The sequence below is a fragment of the Antedon bifida genome, chromosome 3, assembly GCF_963402885.1.
Source record: "Antedon bifida chromosome 3, ecAntBifi1.1, whole genome shotgun sequence".
In the NCBI taxonomy this organism is placed as follows: domain Eukaryota; kingdom Metazoa; phylum Echinodermata; class Crinoidea; order Comatulida; family Antedonidae; genus Antedon; species Antedon bifida.
Genome location: NC_136228.1, coordinates 26605329 through 26626957, shown reverse-complemented (window position 1 = coordinate 26626957; position 21629 = coordinate 26605329). Strand labels below are relative to the sequence as shown.

Genomic DNA, 21629 nt, shown 5'->3' with positions numbered 1-21629 from the left:
GTACAACATACAGTATTACAACACACTATTCTTGTAATGTGATCAATTATGCATCACGTCATTTGGAATTAGCCCCGTTTCGAAACAGCTTTAATCCAGCTGCCATTCGGGCACTGAATGCTTGTCAGTATACCGTACGAGCGTCATGTGACACTTTGTAATAGTTTTTGTTAGTTTTTCATTTATCGGTTATCCGCACTGATTGTCAGGATCTTTTTTTTTCTTCTATCTTATTCTTCTTTCTTTCCACGATTTGTGTTGCAGCTGTATCTCTAATTCTTGTCTACATAAAATTGTATAACTTTGTCAGAAAATTGACCTGTAACTGTAGATGTGCAGGAAACGTCAGAGTTGCGCAGCTTAAGTTACTCACGATTTTATGAAATGATCATAAATTCTGAACCCCAAAATATTTTTCAATAAAACTTTACAAAAGTATACTTAATGGAGCAATTTTTGATTTGATAAAAATAGTGTGCTACGCAACAAATTACGTGGTACGCATGTTCAATCAATACAGTATATTTCAATCTGTAGCTCCTCGGAATGCAAAGTGACTGACATGTTGTAATTGTTATGGAAGCTGTTGAATTGTAGATATGAAATCATATAAAAATGTTGTCTATCGGATGTCATGATGTCATCATATGGCCAGTTGAATTCTGTGACGCATGGCTATAATTAACATATTGCATGGTCCTGCGATGACGTAACAACTCTGTATTTAAGAAACAGCATGCTATTGTTCGCTCTGTTCGCGATGTGTATGTGTTAGTATTAACGCCAATAAATGGGTTTTCTGGAATAATATATCGTAGTTGTTGTCTGGCCGTCTGTTATTCTTATATGCTATCTCTGTGCCCGTAACAATTCAAATAGTCTGATTTTCATCTCTTTCGTAAAAATTCAGTGTTTAAGCGCGCATTTCTTTTCTTCATGTACAATTATCTTCAGAGTTTAATATGATCTGGCTTAGACAATCTTTAATTTCTATCTTCATGCATTATTTTGATGATGTCATCGTGTTAAAAAATGGACTAAAAGATGGGTCTCATTTTTCATATACAGTGTATTCTGTAAATACTGTACAGGTACAATTCATTACTGTAGACATATTTACTTCAGGTTATAGGATGGCATAATAATTTTCAGTGTTCATATTTTAACGCATGTGCATGTTGTGTTGCGCGGATAACCCAAACTCATTACAGTGACGAGTTCAAATCAAGTCTGTTTTTGTATATCTCAGAGCAAACATAATTTCTATGTATATTTTATATGCAAATGACAATAAATGGAAGTAATTTTCCAATAATGAATGAATAATAATTAAATAACTTTTACTATAGAACAGTAAGTGTGTAATAAACAAATATAATTAATGTTTTGTATTTGTTGAATGGGGAGAATATTTTCATTTGTTGTAGAACAGTCCAACTTCCAACTCAGAAACATTCAATGTAAACTTAACTACATCTATCATTTGTAATGTAAAATGATAGTGAAATGCAATACATACTTCTCCTACAAGCATTTCATAAATAAGAACTCCAAGGCCCCACCAATCTACAGCTCTAGTATATGATGTTTCTGTTAAAACCTCAGGGGCTAAAAATTCTGGGGTGCCACAGAAAGTGCTGGTTCTATCGCCATAACCCATGTCTTCTTTACAAAGTCCAAAATCAGCTATCTTCAAGAAACCTTCAGAGTCTAACAGTAAATTATCCAACTTTAAATCCCTGCAAATGAAACAAAATAAGTGAGAGGAAAATAATCATGTATAAAATGTGTTTAAATTAGTGAATACATCAGTGAATTTGTGCATGAAAATAATCCCCAGCAGTCACATACAGCTTTTCTTAATTTATTTGCATGAATCAAAAAGAATCCTTTCTGCAAAAATACATTCTGCCAAAAACTCTAGTTCCACTTTATTTTTTCGTTCCAACAATGGAGTTCAGCAGACATGCAATCAAAATAAAAGCTATTCTTTCTTGTAGTGACGAATAAAACGGAATCACAAACTTGTTCTATATTCACTTGATGAAAATTTGGCAAATGAAAAACAGGCTTAACGTAGAGAAACAAACATAGGAAAAGTAAAGACAACCAAGTAAGATATCAACATTGGTGATTGAGAAACAAGGTTATTGACTTCTGCAAAAAACTTTTCTGATTAAACATACCTGTATACTATTTTGTTTTCATGTAAAAATTGTAAGCCAAGTACAACACAAGCTGAATAGAAACTGAAATAGAAAAACAATAATAATAAAAACAAACAGTAATAATCAATAAATCATTTGGTTTTATTTTCCAAACGCCCACAAAAAATACAGTACAGGATCGAGGCAAATTACTATCATTCTATCAGTGTTACTGTTAGAAAACATGTTTAAACCCATCAACTACTTATTTATTTTCACCTATTGTATCAATAACAACACAACTGCTTATCATTGTTATTTATTCATTCACTAGCAAAGCAACAATTCCAATCATCCTCATTACCTCAACCGCTGCAACCAAACAATCCCAGTACAATTGTTTTCATTTTGTCATACTCCATGTGTACAATAGAAATAATTTGTAACATACAGACAGTCAAGTGAGAAAAAGTTGGGAATTTAGATGCAATTTTGACTGATACATTGGATCCAAGTACAATTCTGATCTTTTTGATATCTTCAGTGTATGGGTGGATGCAGTGGGAAATTTGTATATCAAATACAGGCTTCTGATATTGATACACAAACAAAAGCAAGTAACTCACCAATTACAGGTTGGATAACAATATCATGCTTATTATAGGTATACACCAAGTCGCATTGTTGGCTTAGATTACAGAGTGAAGTAGAAACAGCAATGACTATGACCCTGCCACTTGGTCAGGATTGAATTTTTTTTTATATTTATATCTTTTAACAATTGTAAATAAGTGCCCCAATTCAACTTTTTGGTTGCTATGGCACTTATATTTATATATTATATTCTGTTTAGATATTTCATGGAAATAAATGATAACCAATATATAACCCTTTACTTTGGGATTGTAAGGCAAGCACACAAAACTAAAGCTACTATTGAGCAAACTTACACAGTACGTGGTTCTGAGAATACATCCGTATGTATGTGCATCATGAGATCACCACCGCAAGCATACTCCATCACAAAACATACATGTTGCTCGGTCTGGAAACAGGCAAACAGATTGACAAGAAATGGATGCCTCATGGAATTGGCTGTCTCAAAGATTCGCTTCTCACACAGTAAGCTAAAATGAAAATTGATCAACTATATTTTCATAAATACCAATACAAAAATATATAATTATTTACCATGAATTTTGAACTTGTCACTACGATTTGAAATAAAGTTCATTTTATGTTAAAAGATTCCCAACTGTATCTGCAAGTATCATAGAAAATATAACCTAAATGTCACATGTGACTGCTTTTAATATGCCCTAACATTAAATTTAGCTCCCCCTTTTGAGCCTCAGAAAATTTTTGAAAAAAAAGATGCTTACATACTGTTTAATATAGGCTAGAGCAACTGTTTCCATCACATTTAATAACAAATGTTACATAATGTAAATTTAAATAAATCCTTCCTAAATACTGTACGGATCTTTTTCGACGAACTAATAACAAACACTTCAAACGAAATGAACATTTGGTAATGCGGTACTCCGAAAATGCCTCGATAGTACATGTGTACTGTGTTTTGCTGGTCTGTTAACCTCAGATAAATACCCTACAGCCGGGTGAATAACTCAATGTAATTTAGTATACAATGATTGCAGTAATCGCCGTGTCTATAACACAAATTAATAAAACGCAAAATACGCTACGCTTTTTTTCTGTAGTATACATACAAGACATTTCATGTTTTTTTTATGCTCATGAAATAATAAAAGAACACTATGTTTCTCGTTTATTTTTATCATTTATACTGCATACCATTATTATATAAAAAACCTTCATACGCGAGAAAAAAGTTCACGATATTACACTCCACACACGGACCAGGACGGTAATTAACTGAAATAGAAAATGATGACGTCAGCATTCACACGAGGAGAGAGCTAGACAACGTGATCCTGGTAGTAGGAGTATTAGTTAGTAGGGTATTTTCCGAAGATTTTAAATCACGTTTTCTTTTTAAACTCTTGAATTCATAAATAGTAATTAAACTAGATGACAAATTTCGTTGTTGTAAAAGCTACCAATTAACGGAGTACTTACTCGGACGTTTCGATCTCTATCAGCGATCATTCTCAACTGACTGCGGAGTGTTAATGCAGCTTGGTCATGCTTGACGTTGTTGATGACGTCGTACGCCTCCGGTTGTAGGTTGGAGGTTGTGCGGGGCTCGGCCAGGTGATGTGTCTATCAAATCATTGTACAAATGCGAGAGTTCGTGGGCTCCAGTGTCCCGGTTCATGGTCTTCTCCTTATTTCTCCTTATATGTAATGATTCTCTAATCTGTCTGTCTTTGAGTTTAGGCTCTTTGGTTAAGATGGTAGCCTCCCAGTTCGGTACATGATTGTGTTTTATGACATGTTCTGTAATGGCAGATTTGTGTATGATCGATGATGTGGATGTTCTGGAAGCCCTAGTCATTACTCCCCCCCGTGTTTGTTGTAACATCTTTTTTGTGATCATTAATTCGTGTTTGTAACATTGCCCTCCCTGTTTCCCCAATGTAAACTTGTGGAAAGTTGCGGCAGGTGACTTAGATTACTCCACATGTATCCATCTTCTCGATTTTATCTTTTGGGTGGACGAGGCTATTCTTGATTTTATTTTGTGGTAGGAAATAGGTTCCGACATTGTGATAGGAGAGAGTGCATCGTATTCTTTCTGCCATTCCTTTTACATAGGGGATTCCTATGCTACCTCTCATCTTGATCTTTTCCTTCTGTGGTTCGTGTCCTTTGTTCTTTTTTCTTTTTCGGTTTTCCAAAACTCTCTGGAAGGACCACTCTGGATACTGGCAGTTGTGTAACGCTTTCTTGATGTTATCCATCTCAACTTTCCTCAAATCCATATCTCCCACTACCTTCTCAGCTCTGTCCACAAGCGTGTTTATAAGCCCCAGTTTGTGTTCGAGTGGATGATGTGAGTTGAAATGTAAATATTGGTCTGTGTGGGTGGGCTTCCGATAGACTGAGGTGGTGACTGTTCCGTTGTCATTGAGTGTGATGAGCATGTCTAGGAAAGGTATTGTGTTGTTTGTCATGGATTCTGTGGTGAATTTGATGATGTCCGTTATATCGATGTGTGTTAAATGTATTTACTGTACCTGTGGGGATGATAGCTAATACATCGTCAACGTATCGTTTCCAATACACAGGCTTGATGTTAGTGGGTGCCATGTTTATGGCTTGATGTTCGAGCCACTCTAGATACAAGTTCGCCAATATACGACTTATTGGGCTTCCCATAGCAATGCCTTGTATTTGCCTATAAATGTTACCATTGAACGAGAAATAGGTTTTGTTCACAATTAAACCGAGGAGCTCCATTATGTCTGTCACGTGTAGTTTAGTTCTATCCGGAAGTGTCGGATCTGTTGTTAGGCGATTTTCGACAACTTTGAGGGCCTCTTCTACTGGTGTTACGTTATCAACAGATGATGTCAAGCATGACCAAGCTGCATTAACACTCCGCAGTCAGTTGAGAATGATCTCTGATAGAGATCGAAACGTCCGAGTAAGTACTCCGTTAATTGGTAGCTTTTACAAAAACAAAATTTGTCATCTATACAAAATCGAAGCTAAATGAAATTTTTCCAGTAATTAAACTCTTAGCTCTTTCACTATGTAGGCCTATTTACACAACTATAATGCTAACCCTAGCTCTAGGCCTACTCTTCTTAATTAAAAGAGTCAGGTGCGTCGAATCCACGTCTAGCGATGGTCACGGGTAGGTTGCAACATTTTTTCTTATATTTTTTAGAATTAAGGTGGGTGGCTAGCCACCCTATTCACCCCCTAGATCTGCCACTGCATACATTGAGTTCTGATCAGTACTGACAAGCATGTACAGGACACCCTGCTATTGTAGTCTACTGAATATAAATGTTTTTGAAAAGTAATGGCAACAAGTTAGTAACTTTGATTGAAGTATAAACATACAGACCTTTCAACTTCATCTCTAGCAATAATATCTCCTTTTTTTAAAGCTTTGATAGCAAACATCTCCCCTGTGTTCTTGTACTCAGCCAACAATACTTTCCCAAAGTGACCACGACCCAACACACTTATACAGCGGAAATTTGTCAACATGATAGAAGAACTAAGGAATACAAAACAAGAATATGTTTGAAAAGATACAGTTTGGAAACAAACTAGAATATGGATGGATGCACCTTCATTCAAGAAGTGTGCCTCTGTTTCAAAAGTGTAGCTTCCAAATAAATTATTATTATTATTATTATTACTATATTATTATTATTATAAATGCAAGATACAACAACATGAATAACTTAACATAATGAATAAAGAAATGTAAATAATTATCTTTGCAGTTGGATATCTGATTTAATACAAAATGTAATGAAAGGTCACACACAGTTGTAAATAATCTATTTTTCTTCCAAAATTGTTCCTTTTTTTGGGGGATTTTAATATTGATTAATTTTTTTAAATGGTTGACTTCACTAGTAATGGGGGTCAGAATTCACAAAAATGATCCTGGGGTAACATCAACATACCATTCTAACGTGCCAGCTTGTTTTGGAATAGGCTGTGGTCTAGCTGGAGTTGATGTCATCATATGTTTCGTGCGCTCTTTTGATTCTGGAGGCGGAACAATGATCTCCGTACTTGAATCCTGAAGGAAGTCAAAAGCTTTGAGTGCATCCTGCAGAAATGAGTCGGAAATGGGAGAGCTCAGGATAGAGTTATACTCCGGATACTGAGAAGAAAATTTTGGAATCATTTTCATTGAATATGTTTTTATCTGATATTACACATCGACTGTTCATCGACTTCAATTCTGTTATTGCTATTACACTTGCAATCTTTTCCAAGCAAACATGCATTTAATTTAAATAACAAGCACAACATCATGTTTGCCAAGAAATACAAGGCACAAGTAAAACTGAAAGTGTCCTTTTGTCAATCAAAATGTTGCCGGTATTAATTATACTGCTTTTCTATCTTAAAACTATTAACATAAACAAAAATCATGCAATATGTTTTAAACATAAATTCAACAAATTGATTCCAATTTTTTCTTTTCATAAGACACATAAAATGAAATTGAGTAACTTGCACGCAGGTGAACTTGATGGATGAGATTCTGAGAAAAGTTGAATGCTGAAAGAAGACATTACGTTGGTGAACATCAGTCAAAAATTGTACACAGATTTGTTCCCAAAATATATCAATTTGAGTGTGCTAAACTAATTCAAAATGTATGAGTCTGTAGTGTTAAAAAATACTATTTTTAAAATTTGTTTTATATAGTTTTGATTATTTGTTTTTGAGAGTTTATTTAGACCGTTAAATGTATGTTAATATTATGGTATAGGCAAGATTACTGACTCAACCAGTTCAGTATAATACCCTACTACTATAGTGACATCGTCAATAATTAATAATGCTCTGAAATTAACAAATTTTGGAAAGACTTGCATATTTTAGAAACAAATCTGCATATTTTGGGCTGATGCTCATCAACACAACTCAAAGAAGATGACATAAATGACATGGCTTTTCTATTCTTTAGAAAGCATTATCCAATTTAAAAATGGCCGACTCCTGCTCCAACTAACCAACATTTTAAAAATGTATAGCATTTATTTTACTTTAGTATTCCAAATACTGTACCTCTAAACTTTTTAAAAGGTATTTTTGTGTTTTAAACTTTCAAGAATTTGTTTTCACAATTTAAAAATAAACAATATAGACAATAAATAATAGACAATAATGTTAAATGAAATTGTGCCATTTTAGATTTCACATCAACTGCAAAAGGTAACATTTAGGAATTTAGGTGGTTGTAAGAGTGGATATTTTACAGGATGTGAATAAAAATATCTTTTAAGCAAAGATAAAACTATTACCATGAAAAAATGAATCTTCAAATGACATTAAAGAAAAAATGAATATTGGAAAATGTGTACTGTTGTCAAATATGATACAATTCCATCAGAAACCTTTTCCTTATCCATAATAGTGTACAGTATTAATTTCTATACAAGACTGAGAGAATTCATAAATGGAAAATAACATAAATTTATAATGGTGAAATAAGGATCTTCTTGAGATGCCAGAAAATTAAAATGCATGGGGAAAAATAAAGATTTAAAAGATCAAAGATCCTGTCAAAGATAACAAAAGATTACAAAAAAACCTATTTAAAAAATATCTTATTTTAGGCTAATCTAAACTAATATATTTCATTAAATATTTTTTTAAAATACATGCACTTTAAGTTAATTGCAATGTTTTCTTAATTTTACATGCATGTGGAATAAAAAAAAGTAGTAAACTTCAACAAGGAATTTCCCTTTGTTATCTGTTAAAAATGCTCACAATCCTCAGTTCCATATTGTCTTTAAGTTCACAGAGGGTATTAACCACAATTAGAAAAATAGATGTTAATTGATGCACTGCAAAATTCATAAACATGCCAATGTTCATCCTTTAAAGCACCTAAATATAATTATAAGATAATAGACATCACTTAATATGAGTTTTTTCTTTTCAAAATTAAAATCCTATTGAGTACAAAACAAAAAAACATTTCTTTTGCCTCTATTTTTAGGGAAAAAAAGCTATACTCTATTTTTTTTATTTTTTTTTGCAGTCGCATTAAAAACAACAGTATTATTACCTCAACATCAGCAGATTTGCGCAATTTATTTACAATAGGAATTGGTGAGCCAGGACTAGCTACTGCCTCCTTTCCTTGTTCTACTTCACCATCAAAGCTTAACTTCTTAATTAAAGGCTTGTCTTTGTTTGTAAAGGCCATCCCGGTATGTGGGTCATCAGTTGGGCTAAATGTAGTTGGGGAGGTACATCCAGCAGTGGCCGGAACAGCTCGTTTCATGAGTCGACTCCATGCTGCTACATTGATATTCATCTGGCCTGGTCTTAAAAAGTTCTTGCCTTTGTGCTTGAAGAGTCGTTTTTGTCTTGTTAACTTTGTCTTCCTTTCTATAGACGGATTGTGGAATGTTACCTGGCAAAACATAATTTATAATATAGAGAGTTTTTTGTATATAAATGTCTGGTAAAGAACCATCCATACAAATGGGGTATATATTCATATTTCATTTGAAAATTACCCGCAATCTTGGATCCAATGATATAATGCTAAAATGGTGTCTAAATACCTTGCTTTTTATGCTATTGCATCCATACACAAATATCAAAATGAACGGAATTGTAATGGGAAGGTTTTAAACTATATTTGAAAACCGCAATGGGGTGATACAGTATCTTTGTTAGTATAGGGGGCTGGGGGTGTGGATGGTTATGTTATGATACTATTACAATGATTGATATTATTTTTTCCAGTCACAGTTTACCAGTTGTACTAAAATGTAAATGTCAGTTTTTCTGCAAAAGTTGGATACACAAATTAATCCAGCTGTTACTCTGTGGATAGACTCGAACAATTGCAACTTAATATTTTATCTATTTGTGAATTGTATTGAACTCACTTAATTCACTTCACTTTAATTTTGTACACATACCTCTGTAAAGAGCATTCCTTGTGGCTCTAATTGTAGGCACATGCCATGTCTTTGGTTGTCCAAGAAGTCCTCCAGGCGTAAGAATTTTAAGGCACATAGCTGCCGCCAATCTTTCCAGTAAATTAAAATCTCAAGTTCCCTAGCCTAAATAAAAAAAACACAATTTAATATTTAAAATTATAAAAATAGATTTATATAGACTACTGCTGTTTTTTCCTTTTTAACATAGCTTATTTCTGATTATACACAATTCAAAATTATGATAAACATTATTTTTTATATACGATAATTCTGCATTAAAACACCGGTACCTGTGAGATCACCGAAGTTAAGAAAAATTGCGGTTGTGTTCTGGGATACTGTCTGAAATATTGCGTTGGGTGCAGTATATGCCGGAGAGTTATGGTGTAATGATATTATCGGACTAGCATGCATACTGATTGCATCCTTAGGCAAGATGCTTTGTCTGTTCCTTCGGATGGGACTTAAAGCCGTTGGTCCCGTTTACATATAGTGCATGTTAAAGAATACTATAACTTTACATTTATTCAAATACTAAGTGGTCTAACTATTATACGTTCAAACAGTAAACGTACGCTGTTTAACAATAATGTCAACAATGATCAATCAAATAAAAATTATTTTTGTTGTTATAAATTGGTCTCATTTCTGCTGCCAATAAATTAGAGGTCATTTTTCACAAGCTAAATTGTTATTTGTAACTGTACAACAAAAGGTATTATGAAAATAATGACCACTAAGAGAAATGTTGGACTTTTATGACTGATATTGAAAATAATACAAAATGCTCACTTTTTCTAAATCCAATAGAAACCTCATATCCCAGCATTGATTTCCAAATGGTTTGAATGATGTCTGCCCGACTTGTACACTGTCTAGTTTTAATACACAATTTAATTCATCTGTAATCAAAAAATAATTATCAAATTAAATTAGTTTTAAATATTTTATTATTAAAGATCAGAGTGCTGGTGGATTTATATTATAGTCTTTAACATTTCTATGTTTGTTTCCCAATGGTTGTATTGTGTCTATAACCAGCACACAGGTGTTAACTTTTTATCCAACACAGGGGCAATGTGAATATAGTATCAGGTAACTCCTACTCATCTCAATCAACAAACAACAACAAGAATGTCACGGCGTATTAAGTCATGGTATAGTATAGAGGCTTCTATTTAGATTGTGGTATTTGAGTGGGTTACTTGCTGGTTTTCTCTCCAATAGCCCTCATCAGAGCTGCATCTGTCAGTACCTATGTCGATTTTTTGTAACCATTGAGTTTACTGTTAATCAGTGTACCATATTCCGCATAACTGGCTCAGCCTATATATATTGTGCCAGTTCTGCGGTTTCATTTCGAAACCTGAACTGCACTAACGAGATCTAATAAGATCGAAACAGTACTGTCTTCACATTGGATACTAAATACATATATATATATATATCTATTTTTTTATATTGTACTTTATATTCATTTTTTCGCAATGTTACATGCAATTTGGCCATATTTTTAATGTGCAATAAACTTAATAGAAGTATACAAATAATGAATGTTTATGAGTGGAATAGTACAGATAATTTGAGGTCAGTAACCAGTTACATGAACTATTGTATCACAGAAGATGTAAGAATAAATCAGGCTGATGATGTATTAAGTGTTATGTGGTTGGGAAATTAATTGACCAGTTGTTTTAACTAGAGCTATTCCATAATATACTTTATACTGTGTTTAAAAAAAATTATGCTACTGTATAGTACAAAAAACCTAAAAACATCATAATGCCACAATACCATAATAATAATGTTAGTAAAAATTGTTTTGACTTAACTTTTTTCACATCAAAATTATAAAAAAAACAGTAAATTATTATTAAAGTACATTAATAATTTTAAAGGTATAATAGGCTAAAAAATATTGTATGTATCTTGTTTTTTAGTTAAATTTCGATTGTTTTTGGGGAACAATAATAAGCTATTACAATTGTAATTATTATGAAATTTGTTTTAAGCTGAGCCTTCCAATTTTTTTTATAACAGTTAAATAGAATCAGCAAACTGCAAAAATGTCTAAATACTAGGAAATCAGCAATAAACAAATGCCCACTTTTTCTAATGTTAATTGTTTTTATTAAAGACACCTTCCCTACAATTTATGACGTTTTGTAAAAATAATACATATATATTACTTTAAAAACATTAAACCAGGTCATTCCTTGTCTTAAATGTACGTTTTATGGTAAATTATGATAAAAAGTTAGAAACAATGCACTACCTAAGTAGCTCGCGGCGAATGACCTCTCGTGGATGGTCTTTAGGCCTAGCCTAGCTAGGCTAAGTTTTGTAGGCCTAGCTGGTAAACATCTGTAACGTACGAACATCGTACGCTAGCTATATACCTAGCCTGACGTTGTATAGTAAAGTTGTTATAGTCTTCCATTTGTTTTGGCCTCACTATCGATAGAAAAGTGGGTGAATTACAGAAGAAAAACAAAAATATCAATCCGCGCGCAACGCATTTTGGGATTTATAGCGGGCCAATATAAATATTAGAATCGACTTATTTTTCACATTTTTAACCGTTTAAAGACGCAATAGGACCATATAGTATTATTTTTATATTAAATATAGTTTGTGATCTTAAATTATATCTAAAAAACGTAGGGAAGGGGTCTTTAAATTATCATAACTATGTACAATACTGTTTTTGTTAGGTTTCATTATTTTGTTGTCAGTTTTTGTCAAATAATTTTCTTGAACTTAACATAGATAGCCAAAAACAGCTGAGATTGTAGCACTGCAGCCTAAATGCCAGTAGAAATAATCCAAATACAAACGGAAATTCCATATTTGAGACAAGCCTTCATCACTTTCAAAAGTAGGTCAACCTAAGTGTAATGGGCAATTAACATCACACTGATCAATAATCATGGACACATTATGAACACAAAACTGATGTATTTACTAATCATCATGCACTAAATAATACTTCGGCATTAAATAATAACTATTTGCTGTTGGTATAATATTGCCAGATACTGTACTGTATTTCAAGCAAAGACTGTAAAATACAAGGGCCAGATAATGTCTTTGATTTTTCCCTTGGTTTATCAAATTTATTGACAAACAAATTATCATGATTCGTGTTCAATGCGTACCATATAGCCTACAGTAACTGTACATGCACTCGGACTGTCAACCAATTGGTAATTTAAAACATTACTAAAATTAAATGCTAATGATTATGCTGTACGTGGTATTTGGTCGATAATACAAAGTTATGTATGAGGCTTCCCCTTGAATCTGCCCCCTAAATCAGTCCAGGCAAGAAACCATGTACATGTGCCTTGGTGATAAAACGTTCTGTTGATTCGCGTCCAATAACCAATAAAATAGCCATTATCAAAAATCATTCAACTGCAAGCGCTGCCCGTACCTCAGCTTTGATTGGTTTACGATGACATCATACCACAAAACGTGGTTTTGTAGTCAAGTCTCATGGAATATTCGCAAAATTAATTCAAAAATTAAAATAAATGAACCTTCATTATGGTACTTTTTCTCTAAAAGATTTGAATAATAAAGGTCTGATATCAAGAAAAAAAAAGAACATTGCACTTGGAACTATATTATCTTGGCGTACGGAGACATCACCGGCCGCGACTGTTCAAAGATGATGATGATTGGAATTGGAATACTACATAATGGAAATTAAAAAATTGATCCAATGGAATAATAGAGGCACGTTTGAAATATTTATTTTATAAATTACTCTAAGTGAAAAATGTAAACGTGTCACTGAAATGTTTTTTTAAAAAAATAAGCAGTTCAATTACTCCACCGCCACCAAGCATGTGTATTATGTAATAGGCCTAGGTCTAGTCCAAAACCACAACTCGATCTCAGGATTTTTACAATAATACTGCAATTAAGTTTCCAAATTGTATTTATTGACGTATGTCCATAATTATGCTACCATACAACGCTTTAATCTGATTGGCTATCCAAAGCCAATCCTCCAAAAAGGAGGTCACCTGCAATTAAGCGGCTTTCCATATCTGTTCACAAGTCGATCATATTGAGAGCTGACCCGATAGAATCCGCACTGGAGCGACTGTTCTCATGATGGACCGCTCACGGATCAAGAGATGTGAACGCTGTATTAGAGAATAAACTGTACTTTCTATAACAGTGTATTTTCTGACACTATTTTGTCCAGAGATTTATTTATGTGGTTATGGAAGCTGAAATATTATTCTCTAAAATCATTTATATCGTATTTTATGTTTATACTATTTCATAAAATCACTAAATGGAACTCGTTTATTGCACAATACTATCAGACCTACAGAGTTATGGTTTTGTATTGTACACCGTGTAAAATAAATCCATAGGCCTAGGAAAAGAATAGTTGTAAAACCACCTCTATGACACTGACCTTTCAATCTATGAAAGCTCATTGTACAAAATTAGTTACGTTGCTTACAATATGAAATTCATGCATCAATCATTTTTTAACTCCAACCAATCAACTGTACTTGTCCATATCTTTGTAACACTACAGTTTTGCTAATTAATGTGATCTTGCTTTATGATATGAAAGCATAAATCCACATACCCTAAAGATATATTGTTCCTCTGAAAAAATATTTTTGTTTTAATTTTTTTGTTGAATATGTCATTTTAATGTCACATTATTCACTTTCACCAAAAATTGGATCACAAGCAAATTATTTACCTGAAAAAGCTGTAATTTATCGCAAAAAAATAATCAAATTTTACTGGAAGTCAATGGGTTTTGGGTTGAATTTAGCCATTTATTTATTTTTTTTTTATTTATTGTCTACAGAAGTGACTTTACTAAAACTGAGCAATGGCCATTTAAGTCTTGTTTTATTAATCTTCATTTTTCATGTTTTTGGGAAACATTATGTACATAAAATATTTATTATTATAAAGACAATTTTAGAATTGAATTTAAAATTAATTGTTTGTTGTTTCGTAGTTAATCTATTAAAGTATTTCTATCAAAGTGGTAATGTTATAAAAGAAAAATTATAAAAACAAATGTTGTGATCTTACTTGATAATTCCTCACTGGTTCCTTTCAATGAATATGACTTGGTGCTATTCCTCTTGAGAAGACTTTTAGTTTCTCCAGGACTCATACCAAATGGGAATGTATTTTGTTTGGAGCGATTAGGAAAATGCTCTAGAATATCCTGGCAACCCATCAATCGCACATCTAACTTGCCAGTTAGTGCTGCTGGTTTTGGCAATGTACTGTATGCCTGCATACAACATAAAAACAATTCCAAATTTATTATGTCAAAAATGTCAACAATTTATAAATAACTCAAAGATAAATTTAGGTTTCACATTTCATTTTTCCGTTTCAAAAACCTAAATTAATTCCGGTCTCGATCACAAAGAACCGTTCTGAAATCGGTTTCTGTGGAGCAATTTTTAGCTGGAATACAATCGCGGTCTCAATTTGACCAAAAAAAACTGAAGTCTGCTGCATTGGGTTGATGAGTATTTTATTTAACTAAAAAATTTGGACCGATGCAATTACGCGAGGTTCGTAATAAATATTTTGGGAGAAGAAAATATGAGTGAGGTATATTGTGGTATATAATGACGTGATTCATAACGAACGCACATTGATGGAACTGGTTTTATTGGGATTCAAAATTGAGCTGCAACCTTTATTAATAAACAACTGCCGAAACCAGGATCCAAGAAAAAAGTTCCTTTTTTTATTTTTCAATAGAAACAGGCCCATTGAGTCTATAGTTCTAAAATGGAATGTACAGCTTGTTACAGTTGCTAATTGAAGAAAAAAAATCTGAACTGAGATGAAATGTGGTCACTTAAATAGAATATCTAAGAAAATGACCTTATATTTCAATTAAACCTATTAATCAGTTACTAACAAAGTTAATAATTAATTTGTATGAGTATTCAATGAATTTATCATACTGACAATTATTTTATCTTGTCTACATGTGACAAATAAACACTTAATAGAATTCTGTAAATATTTGCATGACATTATTAGATCTATTTTAAATTTAATGTACTAAATTTGTCTACTTCTAGTGGTACAGTACAGTATTCTCTTTTTCTTAGTTTAAAACAAATTTAGAGTTAATTTAAATCTTAATCATCAATCAAATGTAATTAAATATACAGAAAGCATGCTGTTACTATCAACATTCTATTATACAATAATAAAAGTATAATTTAATTATCTTTATTTATGGTATTAAAAATTAGTATGTGCATTACGGTGATATGAACTCATACTATTTTATTACATGTAAAATACTAAAATTTGAATTTTCATACAATTTTAAACAAAATCTACATACCAGTACAAGGAAAAGAAAATATTTTGATTTATGTATGAAACTAGAAACTAGCTGACATATTATTTTGCAACATATAAGTTGTTGAAAGTTCCTTTAATATTAATCAAGCATGTCAATAAAGCAAAAGAGTGTTTCAAAAATTAATACCCAAACCAAATTAAAACTCATTTCTTATCTAACAAAAATCTTTTTAACAATCAGAAAAGCCAATTGAGTAGACATACAGAAAGCAAATATTGAGAGAATAAAAGACAAAAAGTTAGGATGAAAATGTTATATAAGTTTATAGGCATGAATTAAAATATGATAAACAATGACCTAAAAAATCACAGAAGTAAAAAAAAAATGAATGTTAAAAACATCCTCAAAAATGTGTACAAGTTATGTACAATGTAAACCCAATAGTCAAAGGAAAATATTAAAAGCAGCTAAAACAAAGGCATCTCAAACTCCCATTAAAGTGTTGGTTGACAGTTAAAGGATTACACAAACCAAGAGTGGTGTTGGTAGTCTATGAGTGATAGCTTACCTGGATGAACCGACATAGGCCTTTTCCCCTTCAAGGGGAGAACATAACCGAAAAGTAACATTTTATTCATGAACTCCCCTCCAAGACAGTGGTATCGCCCATGCGCCACGCCCTCAGGTGGGCGGCAACGCCCATGCATACCTCACCATTCCACGAGACGCTTGTCAAGTGGGGAGGAGGGAGGGTTGTTCATCCAGGTAAGCTATCACTCATAGACTACCAACACCACTCTTGGTTTGTGTAGTCTATTACGTGACTAGCTTACCTGGATGAACCGACATAGGCCAGAATAGCACCGGACTAGGCATCTAGTCGGTGGTGGGCTGACAAGAAGAGGTAATTTGATCAACATACCTGTTTACTGTGGCTTCAGCACAGCGTGTGCTACTGGTGCCATGTTTTGAGCGAGGTCTTGGAGGTAGAAAGCTGTGAACGTTGTATGCGATCGCCACCATGCTGCTTGTAGTACGTCTGCTAGAGGAACACCCGAGAACAGGGCCCATGACGCAGCCATACCCCGTACCTGATGCATGTGTGCAGGTGGAGGTGTTTGAGACGCCGAGTAGCCTGCCTGGATCGCGGCGATGATCCACCTAGCTATGGTGGCTTTTGATGCCGGGCCGAATGGCGGGACTGTGACGCAGAAGAGGTGAGAGAGCTTTTCTCGTACGTCCTTGGTCCGATGGACGTAAAACTTTAAGGCCCGCACCGGGCACCAGAGTTTGTCCTCGCGGACAGAAGAAGAGGCAGCTATGGTGGGGATGAAGATCGCGGGCGGCGAGTGATGCAACGTCTGCGATTTTGCCAGAAACCCCCTGCGAAAAGTTAGCCGCACGCCACCGCGTTCGAACCTAATATGGCCGGGCTCTAGCGATAGAGCATGCAACTCACCCCGGCGTCGACAGGATGACGCTGCAACTAGGAACGCCGTTTTGAGGGTGAGGTTATAAAGAGAGGCATTATGTAATGGTTCGAAGGGGGCGCGGGTGAGTGCAGAGAGTACGACGTTGATGTCCCAGCGCGGGAGGAGAACCGACGAAGGAGGACGCTCATGATGCATGCCTCGCAAGAGGTGCGTGATGACAGAAGAGTTAGAGATCGTCGAACCGTCGGGAAGCGCCGGCAATATGGCCGCGATGGCCGACCGGTAACCTGCAATCGTGCGGGGTTGCAACCCTGAATTGAACAGGTAAAAAAGAAAGTCACAGATAAGACCCAGAGACGCAGTCCTGGGGTCCGTGTTCTTCTCGGCGCACCACCGGAAGAAGTGCTTCAGACGTACACTGTTAGCGTCGATTCTCGTCGGGACTTGGCCGCCAGGGCGGCCGGGCCATCTGGTATGCCAGACTCTCTGAGGCGATCCCTGACAATGGCCAGGCAGTCAGGCGCAGGGATCGGATGTTTGTTAGTGAGAGATGTGCTCTGCCCTGCGATAGAAGGTCCGCACGGACCGGTAGTTGCAGGGGGTGGTCGTACAGTAAGCTGTAGAGGAGTGGGAACCATGACTGGCGCGTCCAGTATGGAGCCACTAGGAGCACCCGGCAGTGATGGCGATGAACATGCGACAACACGAGCGGGAGGAGAGAGATCGGTGGGAACGCATACGCCCAGAGACCGTCCCACGAGATGGACAGGGCGTCCATCTGCCACGCTTGAGCTTCTTGGAACCGGCTGCAATAGGTCGGAAGCTGAGTGTTCCGCGCTGTCGCAAAAAGGTCTACGAGCGGCCGCCCGAAGTGGTGGAAGATGAGGGTGGCTATACGTGGCGAGAGTTGCCATTCCGTCGGGCAAAGCAGAGGCCTTGATAGCGCGTCCGCTACTGTGTTTAGCCGCCCCGCTATATGGGCTGCTGTTAATGTTATTCTGTGCGCGATGCACCAATGAATTAATGTCCACGTATGGCAGCAGAGTGTTGGCGAGCGCGTGCCGCCCTCTCTGTTTATGTAGGCCACGACGGTGGTACTGTCGGACCGAATGAGCACATGACGGCCCTGCACTGACGCTTTGAGAGCTTTTAGCGTGCACTGCACCGCCCACAGCTCCAGAATGTTGATGTGGTGACGGGCCTCGCTGTGAGACCAGAGGCCGGAAGCGTGCTGCGTCTCCGAGTGTCCTCCCCATCCGGTTTCGGAGGCATCGGTAGTAATTCGTATGTCTGGCGTGGACCTGACGAACGACCGGCCGGCAGTGAGAGTTTTTGCGTTTAGCCACCAACGAATGTGTGTCGCCACGAATGGGGACACCGGCACCACTTTGTCGATAGAGTCTGACGCGGGTCGATAAAACGCTAGCAGATGAATCTGCAACGGTCTCATTCTGAGACGGCAGAATGGGAGTAGGTCGACGAAGCTGGCGAGGAAGCCCAGAGTCCTGAGCCAGTCGAATACCGTTGGAGCCGAACTCGCGAGCAGACCGGCCAGAGCTGCCTGCGCCGAGACCACTCGCGCTGCGGTCGGGTGAGCCACGCATGTGTTCAGATTGATCCGGGCTCCAAGGTATTGCGGGTACTGAGTCGGGAGCAGGCACGACTTGTCCCGATTGATTAAGAAACCTACTCGTTCCGTGGCGTCGAGGACGAAATCTATGTTGCGCAGCAACTGATCTCGTGACTGGGCCACAACCAACCAATCGTCTAAGTACATGTGTATACGGATACCGTGTCGATGCAGGAACGCTGCCAGCGCCCGAACGACACGCGTAAAGACCCGTGGGGCTGTCGACAGCCCGAACGGGAGTGCTACGAATTGGTAAATTTGGTTGCTTATGCGGAAGCGCAGCCACCGCTGATCGGCCTCGAAGATGGGTACATGGAAGTACGCATCATTGAGATCTATTGAGGCTGCCCAGTCTCCTCGTCGCAGGCCAAGCAGAATCGTGGAGAGCGTCTCCATTCTGAATTTGGCTGGTCGGATGTAGCGCTTGTTGAGACTCTTGAGATTTAGTATCGGTCGCCATCCGCCGGAGGATTTGCGAGCCAGGAACATCGTAGACTCGTGTCCTGGTGGGGCGTGTCGAGCGTCGACCGGAACGACCGCGCCCTTGCGTAAAAGGTCGGAAACGCCGTCCAGGAGGGCGCCGCGCATCTCTGGATCGCTCGGGATCCGAGTGTGGCTTATCGTCCCCGGCACCGGGGTCTCTGTAAATTCGATACGGTAGCCCTCCTGTACGGTCGCGCAGACCCAACTGTCCGCTTGTAGGAGTGAGTCCCACGCCCCTCCGAACTCGCGGAGGCGACCCCCCACTCGTCCACTCCCCCCGCTGGGAGTGGACCGTCCACTCCCCCCGCTGGGAGTGGACCGTCCCCTTGCATCAACGACGCCGCGCGTATCGTCGTCGATCGCGACGACGGCCCCTCGATGCCCCACCGCGGGTGGGGTTAGCGCGAAAGGGCTGTGAAGAAGACGCACCTGTGGCCTGCGCAGCAGGTTGAGGTGGTACATGTTGATGCGTGGGACGCGCCGGAGCCGGCTGGAGAGGTGGCGGAGGTGGCCCCCGCGGGGGGCCCCTTTGAGATCGTGATTGAGAAGCAACACGCTTCTGAGGGAAGCGCGCGCGCGTCTCCCTACGAACCTCTCGTTCGCGCGCCCATTTATCCTCCCGCTGGGAGAACGTGCCAAAGAATAGGTCCGTAGACCAAAACGACTCAACGGTAGTAAAGCGTTTATGATGGCCGGGCGCGATATCCGTCGCTTGCAGCAAATTAACTCGGCATGCGGCATTGGCTGTTAATGCGACTGACGCTTGCTGGTCGGCTGCAAGCCCCGTGATCTGCTGCAGTAGCGTGATCACGCCCGGATCAAGTTCTTTTGGCCGCTCCGGGTCTGCCAAGAATGAGAGCAGGTACCCCGCCATCGAGAGCACGCGGAGTGTTTCACGCGCTGCCTTATCACAAGCAGTGAGGGCCTCCTCGGTTTTAGCAGCCGTGGGGTCAAGGAAAACAGTTCTAGTCGATTCCAGACCCTGGTCCTCCCGCGCTCTCCCCTTCGCGGCATCCGGGATAGGTGGGGAGCGAAGAACTTCTTCAAAGTGCGCCGGCGGGACCGGGAATACCGTAGCGAACTCGGCCGGCGCGGGCCGTCGCGGCGGTTCCCGGGCCACGCTCTCCAATCGTTCTAGCAGTTCAGGCTCGAGTGGAACGATTGGGCTCGTTCGCGCGTGACGCACGGGAGCGCGTACCCCGAACGGCGTTCTTGTACGCGTAATCTACCCCGAGGTAAGATAGCACAGCCGGTACTACACGGTTTACCAACGTTTGGAGCCCGGGTGCCCCCGCACTGTCGTCGCAATCAGAGAAAGACACAAGTGTCTCGTCGTCCTCCATGTCAACGTCCTCAGGCTCCGGCGTGGGAAGAAGGACAGTCGGAGGTGGCTGCATGTATGGCACCGGCGGAGGGCCATCCTTGGGCAGCGCCCGTACGGCCGCCGCGACCGCCTGTAGAAAGGCGGGAGACAAGTCGAATTGTTGCTCCGCAGGAGCTTGACTTGACGTATTTTGACCAACATACGGCGGTGTAACAGTCGGAATTGGCGGCGGAATTACCGGAATCGGCGGTGGAATTACCGGAATCGGCGGCGGAATTACCGGGATCGGGGGCAACGGCGGAGTCTCCGCGGAAGACTCAGGCCTAGGCGAGGTCTTCTCAGCGCGTGTTGGAAGAGCGGCGAATCGCGCCGGAGGCCACCTGACACACACTTCACACGGATCGGCTTGGCTGCAATCCCTACAGGATAAACATTTCGTATGTTTATCCCACTTTATCGTGGCACGAGGCCCCCCGCACGCAACACAAGCCATCTTGGGCATGGTGACTAGCACACGTATAGCCCACAACAATCGGCCAAGGAAACCCGGCACCGGGTCTTGGCTGGCGATGTTCAGTTAGCACACTAAAACCAGACCGGAATCCTACGGATAACGGCCGAAAATATGATACTTAGCTTCGTTGGCAGATAAGTCTAACGTGAGTAGCGTTGCAGTAGCTGCTCAC

At 38.4% G+C, this 21629-nt stretch overlaps 1 protein-coding gene across 4 annotated transcripts in view; it reads right to left on the bottom strand.

Annotated features, from left to right (window-relative positions):
• Positions 1-21629, bottom strand: part of LOC144836864 (serine/threonine-protein kinase N2-like) — a 44584-nt gene that overhangs the window by 4939 nt on the left and 18016 nt on the right. For 2 of the 4 annotated variants that reach the window (XM_078691764.1, XM_078691766.1), the window contains 9 exons: positions 14822-15029; positions 10532-10641; positions 9719-9862; positions 8851-9201; positions 6722-6924; positions 6148-6303; positions 3098-3274; positions 2187-2249; positions 1520-1739 (listed from right to left, as the gene is read on the bottom strand). In XM_078691764.1, the coding sequence (XP_078547890.1) occupies positions 1520-1739; positions 2187-2249; positions 3098-3274; positions 6148-6303; positions 6722-6924; positions 8851-9201; positions 9719-9862; positions 10532-10641; positions 14822-15029 (1632 nt within the window). The remainder of the gene's footprint in view (positions 1-1519; positions 1740-2186; positions 2250-3097; positions 3275-6147; positions 6304-6721; positions 6925-8850; positions 9202-9718; positions 9863-10531; positions 10642-14821; positions 15030-21629) is intronic. The other 2 variants (XM_078691767.1, XM_078691765.1) reach the window with 2 other exon arrangements.